At 36.3% G+C, this 14529-nt stretch overlaps 1 protein-coding gene across 1 annotated transcript; it reads right to left on the reverse strand.

The window, feature by feature from the left end:
* Positions 1-612: 612 nt before the first annotated feature.
* LOC105225186 (protein mab-21) lies at positions 613-11454 on the reverse strand. The gene is made up of 2 exons (XM_011203537.4): positions 10141-11454; positions 613-1097 (listed from the first exon to the last, which is right to left on the reverse strand). Exons 1-2 carry the CDS (start codon positions 10886-10888, stop codon positions 748-750), a joined length of 1098 nt encoding a protein of 365 aa, XP_011201839.1. The 5' UTR covers positions 10889-11454; the 3' UTR covers positions 613-747.
* Between the last annotated feature and the right edge of the window lie 3075 nt (positions 11455-14529).

Here is a 14529-nt window from a genome sequence, read left to right on the forward strand (position 1 = left end):
TTTTAATTTAAATTAGTTTTTAATTTAAAATAAAAATTTTAATTTAATTAATTAATTAATATAATTTAATTTCTTAATTAATTAATTAAAAACTTTTCGTTAAAAATTAAACTGTTTTTGTTTTGAAAATATTCTTAATTAAAAGAAATAAGTTTTTGAAATAAAAAGAAATCAATAATTTAATTAATTAATTTTTTTGGTAATACATTCCATTATAAAAATATTAAAGTTTTAACTAAAAAAAAATTATAATTAAAATATTTATTTCTTGAAGTACTAAATCAATATTAAAAAAATTATATGTAAGTTAAAACAATAAATATTAAAACAAAAATATTAAAAAAATTAAATAGAAAAAATTTAAATTTAATTAATTAATTAAATTAAAAAAATTAAATTTTTTAAATTTTAACTAATTAAATTTTTGATTAATTCATTAAACAAATTTTAATTATAAATTTAAATTTCTTTCTTTGCTAAAAAAAATCATAATTAAATTAATTAAATTTTTGAAATAAAAATAATTTATAAAAAGCATTTCAAAAATTTAAATTATAAAAATTAAGAAAATTAAACTTAAAAAAAATTTCATTTAAAATATCTTTTTTTTCACTACTTTTTCACTTAAATTAGCAACCTAGAAATTTGTTAAACCACCCTAACTTAAAACAGCTACCATTTATAAATTACTTAATTAACTTTTAATTTCTTACAAATTAACGCAAATAATAATTTTATATAACAATTTTATAACTCCTCTAAGCAGCGCGCATTGGTCAACATGATTCGTGTAAGGCGCCACACTTGCTTCGCCGCATTTTCCAGCGCGCCGGGCGACTTGCCCTTGAACAGATCCATGTTCGGTAGGAAATAGTGTGGACAACGACGGCATTGCAAGCAGGAAATCAGCTGCAGAAATATGCCGTTAATGCGATCGGCAATGCAATTCTCTTCCCATTCCATTTCGCGCGGATGTTTCTCACACTCGTAGAGCAGCAGTGTCTTCAAGTGGTACGATGTGACCGGATTGCCGGGCAAGTCCAAATGTCGATCGCGTAGTGTCTTCAAAATGCTCAAACAACGCCGACGGCTGGCACCTGGAAGGAAGAAAGGGAATTTATATATGATAGATGCTCTTAATAACAATACAGAAATGTGTAAAAATGGTTTCAAAATATTAAAAGGAAACCTTGAAGACCAGTAATGTCGAAACTCAACCACCTTTCCGCTCATACTATGAATGTTTTTATTGAATAATGAATAACTGAGACATTAAATGAGACATAAATAGATAATGAAAACTGAGACATTAAATAAGATTTGCTGTTGGGACCTTCCTTGATTTAGAAGCAGTTTCCAGTAACGTTTTGCCGGAAGCAGTCGTAGTTGCTCTGGACGGTATTTGAGTCAAACCTCAAGTACCTCATTTTCAGTCTTCTGTTGGCTGCGAAAGTTGTCAACAGACTCAGAGAATCTTAGTTTCTAATTAAGCACTTGTCTGAACACTCGGAAATCCCCACTGACTTTGACTTCTTATGGGATCATGGAGTCGCCAAACCAAACTCTGGCGTATCCTTCTCTACCCATACACCGGCAAGGGAGTTGTGGGTGTGAAGCAGTCGTTGGAAGAGAGGGGCATCGAGACTATAAGAAGACATCTATTTCAATGTTTCTACGAGACCACGGACCAGACATGTACTGGCGATTAATCAATCCTCGCTAAATTTACTAAACCCAGCTTTCTAAAAGTAGACGATAAGAGCACTAAAGAACTTGTGGTTGTTCTAGGACCGATGTTTGTAACACTCAGAACTAAAAGTCAGAGACCCTATAAAATATATCTAAATGATCAGCGTGATGAGCTGAGTAGATTTAGACATGTCCGTCCGATTTAGCAATATCTGTCAGTATTTACGCGAATCAGTCCCCAAGTTTTTGAGATATCGTTCTGAAATTTTGCACACATCCTTTGCTTGCCAAAAAACTTATCATTTGTTGGAATGTACGATATCAAATTACTATAGTATATAGCTACCATACAAACTGATCGATCCAACTCAAGTCCTTGTATCGAAAAATGTTTTATTTGACGAGGTATCGTCACGAAATTTGGCGTATATTATTTTCCAAGACTTTTCTACAATCTTCGAACATATTGTTTAGATTGGACTACTATAGCATATAGCTGTCATACAAACTGACCGCTACAACTCAAGTCCTTGTATAGAAAACTTTTTAATTTGACGAGATATCTTGATGAAATTTGGTAAAGATTATTCCAGAAGACAACAAAATAATCTCCGAAGAAATTGTTTAACTCGGATAACTATAGCATATAGCTGCTATATAAACTGACCGCTCAAAATCAAGATAAAAATCTTTTTATACCCTTTAAGGTTATAAAAATGCACCTGAGATGGGTATTATAGCTACAGTGCAATCACAGTTAATGGTTCTGCTTGCTATTCTACAAAAAGGAAGCATTATATTAAAGCGAGTGTTTTAGGAGATTTAGTATTAGGTTGAAATGATTCCAAATTAAAGCTGAGACGTGACGTCGTACAAAAGAAAGAATATGAAGCCATATGAATATACAGAAGCATACATAGTTGTAGTAGTTTTTTCAATAAACGGTTTGATAAGTTATCAATAGGTCAGTTCTTAAAGCCCTAAAGCTCACGTAAAACCCTAAACAAATAATGGCGTGATTTTATTGAAGCCCAAGAAATCTGAGTATCCGATACTGAATGTTTATATTTATACACAGATATGGCAAGTACAATAATCATAAAACTGTTCACAGCGCCACAAGCGACTTTCGATTTTCCTCAATTACAACAAACAACAAACATACTACATGTATATCGGTCTCTTAAGTTAATACCGACGGTAAAACAGCAAAATTGTAGAATATTTCTTATGAATATATGTACATAGAGTTGTATTTGTAAGTATGTTTATACATGTGTGTGTGTAGAGGTGTTCTCGCAACCGCTTATCGCCGACAAACGAGTATTAATTTGTTGTAGCGCCTGACATTTTTATGGACGCATTTTTGTGTAATGCGCTGCTTTATGGTTATTGTGGTTGTTGTTATATTACCAAGACGCAGCGTAAAACTATTAAAGTTGTTGTATTTCGTCTTTTAGACTTTTTTATTTATTTTTATTTTTTATTTTTTCTAATTTTTTTTTTTCTATTTTTTTATATTTTTATTTTTTTTGTTTTGTTTAATTTTTGTAATCTAGTAGCGCCCTTCTAGCTTTGCTGCGCTTTGCTTATTGCTTGTGTTTGTTTTTGTTATTTTTAAGTTTAAGCAAACAAGCAGCAATATTTTATTATGCCCAATAAATTAGTCATTTGTTAAGCATGAATGACATACGTCACAATGCGCAGACTTCGCAAACTTAAAAGCTTTGTGCGCCATCTAAGCAACTATGTATTACCATGTGAAGCTTGGCAAGCCCGCTGGCTTTGAGGCGTTCTAGCAAATGGGTTATCAATTGGTAATGGAGAATTACTCGCATTTAAATGTATTATTTGTTAATAATTATTATTAAAGGTAATTAACTTAATAGACAAATTATTATTAAAAATTGATTGGAATAAAACCACTCGGGATTTAAAAAAAGAATATTTATTGAAAAGGTTTTTCGTTTTTTGTAGGCATGATTATTGAGCTAAATGGTTACTAAAAACTAGAAGAGAAAATAATTTTATTTTTATTTAATAAAAATTTTTCGAAAAAATTTCAATAATATTTTTAAGCTTCTGATCTCGGTATTTTATTTGAAAAGGACGTTTAAATGTTTTTTTTTTGCTTAGAAGCTCAATTTATTTCATTATTATGTGAAAATTTGATATAAGTATTTGTATATATTTGTTAATACATTCGTTTTTGAACTCTCTTATATGATAGAGAGACAGAGGTGAAGGAATTTTCAAATGAAGTTGTTAGGTCAAAGGTTTATTCGGATATATTATTGATCATATGTATGTCAGAATCAGCGACTTCGGACAACTATGTCATATACCTCGCATGCCATAAACGAAGGCTAATGCCCCGTTATGGTAGCTGTAAGTCCGTATATACTTTTCCTGGACTTAAAGACGAAGTACGAGTACTTCGTTTTTGTCTTGTCATAATTTGACCATATCCTTTTCGCTATAATACTTTAAGTTGAAAATTTCCATCTATTTTGAGCTATTTGTTCAAATTGTGTACTCAACTCCCTCCTGAACGTTCTTAGTCGACACGGTATTGTCTCTGTCTCGTACTCGTCTAGAGAGGCTCTTGACTTAGCCAACTGGTCTGCTTTTTCGTTGCCGAAAATGTTCCTGCGACCGGGAACCCAAATTATGAATAAGTGGAGTTGAGTCCAAGTCGGCTATAAACGAGTAGCGGTGTCTCTGACAGTAAAGAATAAGGAGTTGTTTTGCCAGTGAGCTTAAAGCTTTCCAACATTTGTTGGCTACGCTGAAATTGGTCTTTGGATATGACATGGCTTATATTGCTGGCAGGCTGTCTGTGCAAATGGTCGCTTTCTGTATCCTCTCGTAGTTGTCTATAGAACTATGCCTAGTACCTCCGCTTGGAACATACTAGCTTAGTTTGGTAGACGCAAAAATAGAAAGATATCAAGTTTCTCGAATAGAAAGATATCAAAATCCTCGTCCCTACTGGAAGATGCTAGCAGAGTTTGGTAGATGGAAATATAGATATTGATATCTCAAGATTTTCGGAGGCGTCTGCACTACAGTCCATTTTGGAACCATCGGTATATATTGAGATATTATTCTTCTCCCCTACTACACACCATTCATGTCTAGAGGATATTCTTAGCTGGAAATCAGTATTGAAGTCCAACCTTTAGAGGATATAGTCTAATTTATTTAGATTAGTTTCGAGCTGGTTCAGAATTTCGCTTTGTTTATAACTCTTCTGGTCCAATCACCAATCTCCTTAATTCTATATGAAAATCTCTCTCTACAGACAGGCGCATATTTAGCGCATAGTTCGGATATGAATTTAACGTCTCGGTAGCTCCTACACAGGATGCTCTCTGAATTCCATTTAATTACGTTTTGTTAATTTGTTTTGTTAAGTAATAATATCTGAATAATGGACTTAAATTAGTAACTATAAGTATGTTACATATATGAGCCTTTCACGCACAATTTAAAGAGGCTTATTTTGCAAACAGGCTGTCCTTCATTTCCATAATAATTATTATCAATGAATTCATTCTAAATTTTTTAAGCTTCTTTAATTTTTCACCCAGAAAAAATTCTAAAAAAAATTTAATAAATTTTAAACAAAAGTTTAGAACATTTTAAACAAAACTTTAAACATTTCTTAACAAAAATTTCAACTGTTCTCTGCAAAAGTTTGTAAATATTTATTTTCTTATTTCCTTCTCAAAAATAGTCATTAATTCCAATTCGTTCATTTCTAAATCGGTCAATTCGCTTGATTTCATCTCGAGTCTAGTGAAAATTTGTTTTTGTTTGTTTCTCACTTGACCTCTACATGCCAATCATATTGCAAGGAGTGTCCACATAGAGCGCTCAGCTAACGCAACTGTTTGACCAGTAAAAATGCAAGGCGCTCTCTTCTACAGTAAAATGCTCAGTCGCTCGTTTAAATAGGAATTTTTTGCAATAATTAACATTTGAAAATATTTTAATGAATGAAACTTGCTAGATTACTAACTGATACCAAGTATTAGGCGGTAGGCAAGTTGCCGTCGCTATTAAATAACTATGTATCTAATTGATTCAATAGATAACTCCCGCTGCGCTCAAACAAAGTGACAATTATAGATTTATCTATGTATATGTAATATGTGTATTTATATGAAAATATTATATAAGACAGCTAATGCTTGTGAATAGCGCACGACTACTCAGAATCTCAGTAATGCTTCAAGGAAGTATTTAAATAGTCATAAGCAATATTCTAGTAGTGTTTTTATACCCTGAACAGTGTACTACATATTATTAAGTTAAAAGTTGCCAAGGTCAGTTCGCTTGTATAAACGTAAACTAGTCGCTCAATTTTTGTGATATCTTGCTAAAATTTTGTATACGTGCATTTCTTCTAAAAAAGCTTCTCATTTGGGAAATTCGCTGATATCGGACCTCTATAGCATATAGCTGCCATACAAACTGATATATTAAAATTAAGTCTTTATGTGGAAAAGTTTTTTATTTGTCAAGATATCTTTACCAAATTTGGTACACATTAGATTTTAAGACATCAATACAATCTCCAAAGAAATTTTACAGATCGGATCACTAGGAGATATAGCTGCCATACAAACTGACCAACCAAACTGAAGTTTTTGCATTGAAAGCTTTTTTATTTGACAAGATATTTGCACCAAATTCAGCGTAACTTATTTTACAAAGCAACAGTACAATTTCCAAGAAATTGCTTATATCGGATGATCACTATAGCATATAGCTGTCATACAAACTGAACGCTCAAATTTAAGTTCTTGTATGGAAAACTTTTTTATTTGACGAGATATCTATACAAATTTCGGCACAGCTTATTGTCCAAAGAATCGCTACATTCTCTTAACATATCATTCAGATCGGACTACTATAGCATATTGCTGCCTTACAAACCTACCCATCAAAATCAAGATAAATAAACTTTATAAACTTATTTGCCATGAGCAGTGCAGCTGTGTAGGGTATTATAGCTTCGGTGCCATCAAAGTTAACGTTTTTACTTGTTTTTATTTACTTCACTCATACAAATTAATTGTCAGCAATTTTAAACGCCACCAACAACTATGCTAATATGATGATAAATGCGCGATTAAGCAATCAATTTATCAATGCAAAGCAATTCAATTGATTTGGCGAATAACCAGTGTGTTCATTAATCTTTAATTCATTTCTCGCATTCGCATTTATTATTATTTAATTAGAAGTTTTTGAATCGAAGCTGGCAGCTGGCGCACAGTTCGTGAACTTCGAGCAAGCGGCGTAACTTCCTGATAAAAGTGCAGAATGAGCCAATACTTTCGACAATTTACAACAGTTCGTGTACACACACACACCTACACATGTCACTACATCCATACATGCATGTATATATATCTACATTTGTATGTGTGTTTGTTTGCAGCCTTAATCTCAGCGCGCTCACCAGCGCCGTTATTGTGGCGCTTCTTGCTGCCGGTTTGTGTGTCGTCAGCGTCGCTTTGTGACGCGTTTTCTTCATATCAGCGCGATTACGTTTAATTTATAATTCTCCATATCAAAAGTGTATCGAAAGCGGTGTTATGAGTTTTTAAATAAATCAGTTACTTTTCAAAGTGTCGCTGATTACTTGCCGTAAATTCTTTCGAATCGCGTTTTCTAGCTGATTCCTGAATCCGATTTGTTGACATTTTTACGAAGCACAGTTATTTCTCATAGCAATTTCGAATTTATGCTGGGATTTTCTGCCCCGTGATTTTCTAATGATTTATTTCCAAATGTCATACGATTTTTATAGAAACAACGTCAGTACTGTTACTTTTATTTCGCTTCCAGTTGGCTTCGCCGATTTAACAATAAATTTAAATAAATTAATCAACTTTATTATAGTTATTACTGACCTCATTCTTAAAAAAATCATAAGAATGTTAATACCAAGCCCAGCATGAGGCTGACAGATCGAGAAGACTGCAGAAAATGTCTAGAGCAAGGCATCAGGGAAATAATGGAACACCTCTTGTGAACTTATCCCGCACTACGCTGTAAGCATCTGTGGTCCCCACGGTATGATACGCTGGAGGAGGTATCGATAGTGAGGCCACAGAGTCTGTTGAAATTCGCGTCAAGCACAGGCATTCTAAAGGACGACTACTCCTCATGGACCTAGTAACAGAACTTCGTCTGGTGTCGCAGAGGACCAAAACTGGTCTATGCGTGAATATTTGGCCTACCAGACTAACCTAAAATTAAGCCCAAACATAAGTCACTAGTGTATTACACATTTTTTGTACTTTTGATGGACTAAACCTTGCCGATCAGTTTCGAATATAATATATTTAAGACCATGGTCAGAGGAATGTTAGATTGTCGAAGATATATAAAGGAAATGTAGATTATGTAAGACGGCAAACACTTGATTCACATTTGAAAGCTATGGACACTAGTTTACAATGCTTTTGTCTTATAAATGAAAAGTTTTTAACTTAACGATTGAAGTGTACTGAGGTTCAATAAAAAAGTCTAAAATGAAAACTTTTACAAAATTTTACATTCGAACTGGTGAAATTGGATACAAAAAAGCAGTTCGAAACTATTTAAAAAAGGCTAAAAAAAAAAAAAAAAACAAAAAGAAGCTGAACTCTACGCGAGTTAACAAAATCGATCCATTTCTGAAGCGATTGGTTACTGAGGATAAGAAGTGGTTCACTTAGGACACCGTTGTTTTTGCTGCCGACTTGACAATCCTTGGCTGGTTAAAAACCCGGTCCGTTCGGATTACGCAGACTCGACTGTCGTGGGAAATTATGAGAACGGCAACCGGAACGCATCAAAATGAGCCGAGCACGACAAAATTTATGGTTAGGAAGGTCTGTTATGTGTTTGGTGGTATTGTCAGTGAATCATTTCCTAGGAACTGCTTCACTACGGCCAAACTCTCAATTTGGTCCTTTATTTATTCGATTTGAAGAAAGCAATCGCCCAGCTGCTGCCAGTATTGGTAAATTGAGGAGAAATAGTGTTCCATTAGGACAACGTCTAACCGCACACATCCATATCTGCTCGCCAAAAGCTCTGGGAGCTTGGCTGGGTGGATCTTATACAGCCACATGCAGCCTATATTCCAGACAAAGCACCAAGTTTTCATGAATGCCAGTAATCCAATTGTATTTATTAAAAAATTGTATGACTCTGAAAACTTTAAACTTTGAATTCTTGACTTGCCTTGTACCACAACTTTTAAATCCTTTACAAAAGGCAAAACCATATTACCTGCCAAATTGCAATATCTAGTAAAAACAAGAAAAAACGTTAACTTCGGTTGCACCTTTAAGACGAACCACATCCAGAACGGCGATCAACTGATGATCAACATGTTAATAAAATAAAGGAAACGGTGCTTGAGAATAGATGGTTAACAGTCAGAGACTTTACTGCCGTTGTTAGAAAATCGGAAGGATCAGTGAAGATCATTTTGAAACATCAATTGGGCCTAAGAAAAGTAAAAGCACGATTGGTTCCAAAAACAGTAAATTTTTTCGAAAAACATCGTCGTGTTAACGTCTGTGAAACACTACTTTCTGACTACCAGGATGTCATTGAACGTATTATAACTGGCGATGAGTCTTGGATCTATGCTTACGACCCGTAAACTGACGATCAATCGGCCGAATATCGTGGGAAAGGTGAGCCGAAGACGAAAAAACCACGTCAAAGCAGATCAAAATTAAGGATATTCTGACAGTTTTTTCGATTATCGATGTCTGAATTCCTTCCGATCGACCAAATTGTCAACAAGGAACACTATTTGAGTGTTATGCGTCGTTTGAGTGATTTATGCATAAAAAGAGGTCGGAATTATGGACCGAAAACCCTTGGTTTGCTCATAATACTTTACATTACTAAATTTCAATTGGGTTCCTAGACGCATTTGTTAATTTTATATGTTTAAATAAACTCAAAATATCGATAGATACAAATTAATTTTAAAATCGTTAGTTACATAATTTTCAAATTTTGTTGACAGCTGTTGCAGTTAAACTTACAAGAACCCATTTAAACATGTGCTTAACTATCAACTTCTCTACACCAAATCATGATCTGCTATCAAAATTCCTACTAAAAATATACCGCAATAAAAAAATAGTCTTAATATCAAAATTATTTAAAAAAAAAATCATTGAAAGTGATTCCCCCAGCGCTGAGTAAGCGTCGCCGTAAGTGTTTGGCGCCAAGCAGAGCACACAACACAGCGTGTATCACGCCAGTCCGACGGCAAAGCGACGCGGTTGCCGAGCAAAACAAAAAACGGCGATGATTAAGTTAACAACCGCTGTGACTAACACCAAGCTTTTGTGGCCCATTTTTAATGATATCTACACATATAATATGACTATAGCGGCAGCTCACACACACACACACACTCACCTTGCAGCAGCCGATTCTCGGCATCGGTGAAGCTCAACACCCAAGCATCGCCCTCCATGGCGGAATTTTTGCCCTGCAACGCAATGCACTCCTTCGACAGCATATCGAAGCCCTCAGTCTTAACCTCTGCCACAATGTTGGGATGCGGCCACGGTATGCCCGGCAGCGGCCAGTGGGCAGCCGAACGCGGCCACAAGCCGGCACACTTGAAGGCGGGCGTAATCTGCACAATGATGCGTTCGCGTATGCGCAACTTCACCTCCGTGGTATCGGCAATCATTTTGACTATATCTCGGTAGGCGCACTTGTCACACGCCTGCGCGACCAGCGTCTGAAAGCGCGAACGTATTTTGCGCGCCGACAAATAACCCGACGCGGTGATGAACTCCACCCACAGCGACATGGAACGCTTGCGACCATCGCTGAGCTTGAGCACCGCACAACCGGGTAGCGTGCCGTCGTCCACGAAATTCAGCACACCCATTTGATTGAGGTATATAACGATTTCGAATTCGTTGGGCGAGATCACCTCGAGACCCTCAAAGCGACCGTTGTAGTCGTTGAGCGAGGAGATAAAACGCGGCTCTTGCACCTCGACCTCTTTGAGCACATCCTGCACTATGCGACAGACCTCGAGTATTTGTTTGTGGATTTGTGCTTTGCGCACTTGGACGCGATCCGCGCAATATTTGTTCATTTGATAGACCATTTTGGACTGAGCGGCAATCATGTCCGACGGCACGAGCATTTTTGCGGTTCGCTTGTGTGTTGTCTTGTGGTGTGGGTAGAGATGAGTCTGTATATCAGTTTAGGGCTAAGCTGTGTTGCACTGCTATGTAAGCTGCTTGTTGGCGTTTTATACCAAGATTATATCAAACTTGAATATTTTTTGAATTTTTTCACGTTATTTTTTATTAAATCTTTTATCTTTCTATTCTTCTTTCTATACACTTTCAACTCAACAATTCACCAAACGACACTATTATTCAATAATTGTTGTTACTTTTTTTTTGTTGTTTTGCTCTATTGATTGCTCCGATATCAATTTCACTTGGCACACATTGATACTTTGTGGTTTTTGTTGTTAATCACCATTCCACACGCGCCATTCACACCCATCATCATCATCAAGAGCCGTCGTTAGCGCAACAATCGAAAACGTCACCGCCGTCGCGTACAAGTTTCTTGTGCTACGCTCGTATTCTTGTACACACAACGCCAAGCTCCAATGTGGACTGATTCCGTATGGCGCACTCACCGCAAGAAAACCAACCTGACTCGCCCGCCGCCGTCGCTTTGTTGCGCGCTCGCGAGGCTGGTCGCGCGACTGCTTGTCGCTCCAACAGCTGAAGCAACTGAGCAACATACAAAGTCACAGCTGCCGTCTTGCTCTTTCTCAGTGTTGTGCCGTTATGTAATTGCCCAATCGCTGCTGAACGTACAGTGTTGGTGTGAAAGAGAGAGCAGACAGCTGATTGGTTTGTGGGCCTGGTGTATAGCCGGTTTGTAGCTGCTAATGTGTATATGTGTGTATGAATGCACGTGTATATTCATATAAACATTTATATGCGCCTACCTAATGTGATTGTGTAAATTTTGTTGCTGCTTTTATTACGGTTAAGTGTTTGCTGTGGTGTTTTCGCCACCTCTCACTGTGAAAATACAAATATGAAGGCCTCAAATGTTTGTATGAATACAAATATGTATGCATGTATGAGCCTGCAATGGCAGTTTCCCATTGTATATTTTGTTTTTGTCTTCTGTTTGCAGTGTCCATCGCTGAGTTTGCGCTTTGCTTGCATATTTCGTGTAGTTAGGCTTGACTTTTGTTGTGTTAGTGGCGTTAGTTGGCTAGTAGGATTATGCAATAAAATCATTCTCATAGTATTATGAGGTAATCCAGTATTTACACCAATAAATATTAGTTTAGTAAAAATAATGGTAATCGTAGTTATGGCTCAAGGTGTGGCCGCGTCCGCATTATAATACCATTACACCATTATATGTATTTGTATTTTCACGATTTGTACATACATACATGTATGTGTACACTTATGCTCACATAATTAAGTCACATGAACGTTGTCGAAAATCGGCGTAATTTCCATTTAAATGGTCTCAGTACGTACGTACATCTGTACATATGTAAGTGTAACTCTTTAATATTTCGTGATTTGGCAACACGAGTGTTGCAATCTGGAAACTCACAATTTTATCGTAAATTTTATCATTTTTGTTGGTATGCATACTCAGAACGTTTTGTTCCAGCAAACACCAGTGTTTATCGATCATATAGTGAATTCAATTGTGGTCGTAGTTCACTCCAAGACGAATTTTGGGGAGGTTGTCCAAAATTAGTTGTCCGGAAACTATTGAGGCTGTGCGCAAGGTGATATTGCAAGATCGTCATATGACTTACCGTGAGATTGAGACAACTGCAGACATTAGTGAGATTAGCATTTTGGATCCCACACAATTTGCCAACCGCTCAAAAAAAAAACTAGCGTCGATTGGTCGAAGAAAGGTTAATAAAACAATATAGAGGTGCTTCAAAACACGTCTATAACATCGAATTTAATCGTGAATTTATACATATGAATCCGAAGTCGGCAGCAAACGACTGTATGGGTGTTTCAAGATTAGCAAAAGTTGTTTGCGCTCGAAACACTTCCAAAGAAAAAAAATGGGCATGTTGCAAACATTTGTTTGCCAGTTGTCTTTCAAGAAATCAGAACACCCAACCGTCGGAGACCACGACCACCATGACAAGGTTCACTCATCGACTGAAACAACTACAGTTTTCAGCACTCAAAACATCGATTTGATGAGTTATCCTCCGCAAAATCCTGACTTGGCAAGGAATGTCTTCTTTTTATTCCTGTTCGCGAAAAATAAACTCAGAGGTAAACGATTTTCAACACCTGAAGAGGTGGTGTTAGATCTTAATGGAGAATATTTTTAAAAATAGTAAAGCATTTTTCCATGCTTAAAACATGTTTTAGTTCTCGAAAAAGGAAAGCAACCTACATAAATTCTGCCAGTCATTTTGCCTCAGCTTGTACAAATGGTCCTATCCCCAATGGAGTGGAACGCCGCTTTATTACGGCTGATGACCATTTCTCAGTTTTTTTAACGTGGATTTAGTTCTTGTAGTGGTAGTCGCCTGAAATAGGGTAATTATTCCTTTATTATTCTTGAATTCATTACTCCAAACTACAATATTGCAGCATTTTGTGTCTTTTCGCTGGTGCTCTCAAGCAAAGGCTAGCAGCCTTCTTTTGAGGTTCTACTTTGATATGTTCGGTTTGCGTTACACGTAAAACTTTTTTATTCTCCATATGGGCTATACTTTTACTTGCTTATCGTACTTATGCCTACATCTCTCGGTTTTTAACAGGACAAATTTTCCATTGTCTGATGTTTCCTAAAATATTTTAAAGCATTTTTCCCTTAGAAAAAGCATCATCAGCAACTCTGTAAAAGGGAACTGTGGGATGGCATTTAAAGCTTCTTAGATACTGTTGCAGCTGATGAAACGATTGGTTTTCCGAAAACGCAAAAGAACAGCCGGTATGACGAGGAGTTACGTGTCGTAGTGAAGAAGACTGCCTACCACGCAACGTTACAATTGATCACAACACGTGCGGGATGGGACAGATACAGAGGAGGCTGAGAGTTCAAAGAGCTTGACAAACTGGCCGACAGGGGTAATGCTCGAAAGTTCCACGAAAAGATGAGGCGACTAACAGAAGGTTTCAAGACCGGAGTCTACCCTTGTAGAACGTGATCTAGTGACTATTGCCCAGAGCATAGGCATAACATCAGTAGATGGTGAACTCATGAAGAAGAAGCAGCAGAAATTACCCGTTTTAAAAACAACAAAGAAGCGAGGCTCGATGGATTGACGGCTGAGGAATTTAGATTCGCCGGCGACGAACTGAGGAGCTTCTTTGTAAAATATTGTCGGACGAAATATAAGGTTCTATCGAGCGTATTGTGTGAAGGATTAAGACCCACTGTCAACAAACTGATTGTACCTTATCAGTGCGACTTTAGGCGTGGAAAATCAACAACTAACCAGATATTCATCATGCGTCAAATCTTGGAAAAGACCCGTGACCCATAAGCCGATATGTCTAGATTTGGTATCCCCGCAAAACTAATACGGCTGTGTAAACTGACGTTTCTGCGCTTAAATTTCTCAAAAATGTTTAACTAACATACAAATATCATTAATAGTTAATGGAATTTTACAAAAGCGATTTTAAAATATTCGATTTGACATAATCACAAAACATAATTTTTTTTGCAGCTCACACTCTTTTTCCTTAGTTTCAAAATCTGGCAACGCCACTCTACCTTAATGTGTATCCATTTAATAGCCAGCGA

The sequence above is a fragment of the Bactrocera dorsalis genome, chromosome 4 (assembly GCF_023373825.1).
Source record: "Bactrocera dorsalis isolate Fly_Bdor chromosome 4, ASM2337382v1, whole genome shotgun sequence".
NCBI classification, from domain to species: Eukaryota; Metazoa; Arthropoda; class Insecta; order Diptera; family Tephritidae; genus Bactrocera; species Bactrocera dorsalis.

What these genes read in the sequence shown, in the direction of transcription:
- LOC105225186 (XM_011203537.4), bottom strand. Translation starts at nt 10,888, where the DNA reads ATGCTCGTGCCGTCGGACATGATTGCCGCTCAGTCCAAAATGGTCTAT. An exon ending in CGAGAATCGGCTGCTGCAAG is followed by an intron (nt 1,098 to 10,140) that starts GTGAGTGTGTGT and finishes TCTTCCTTCCAG; the next exon opens with GTGCCAGCCGTCGGCGTTGT.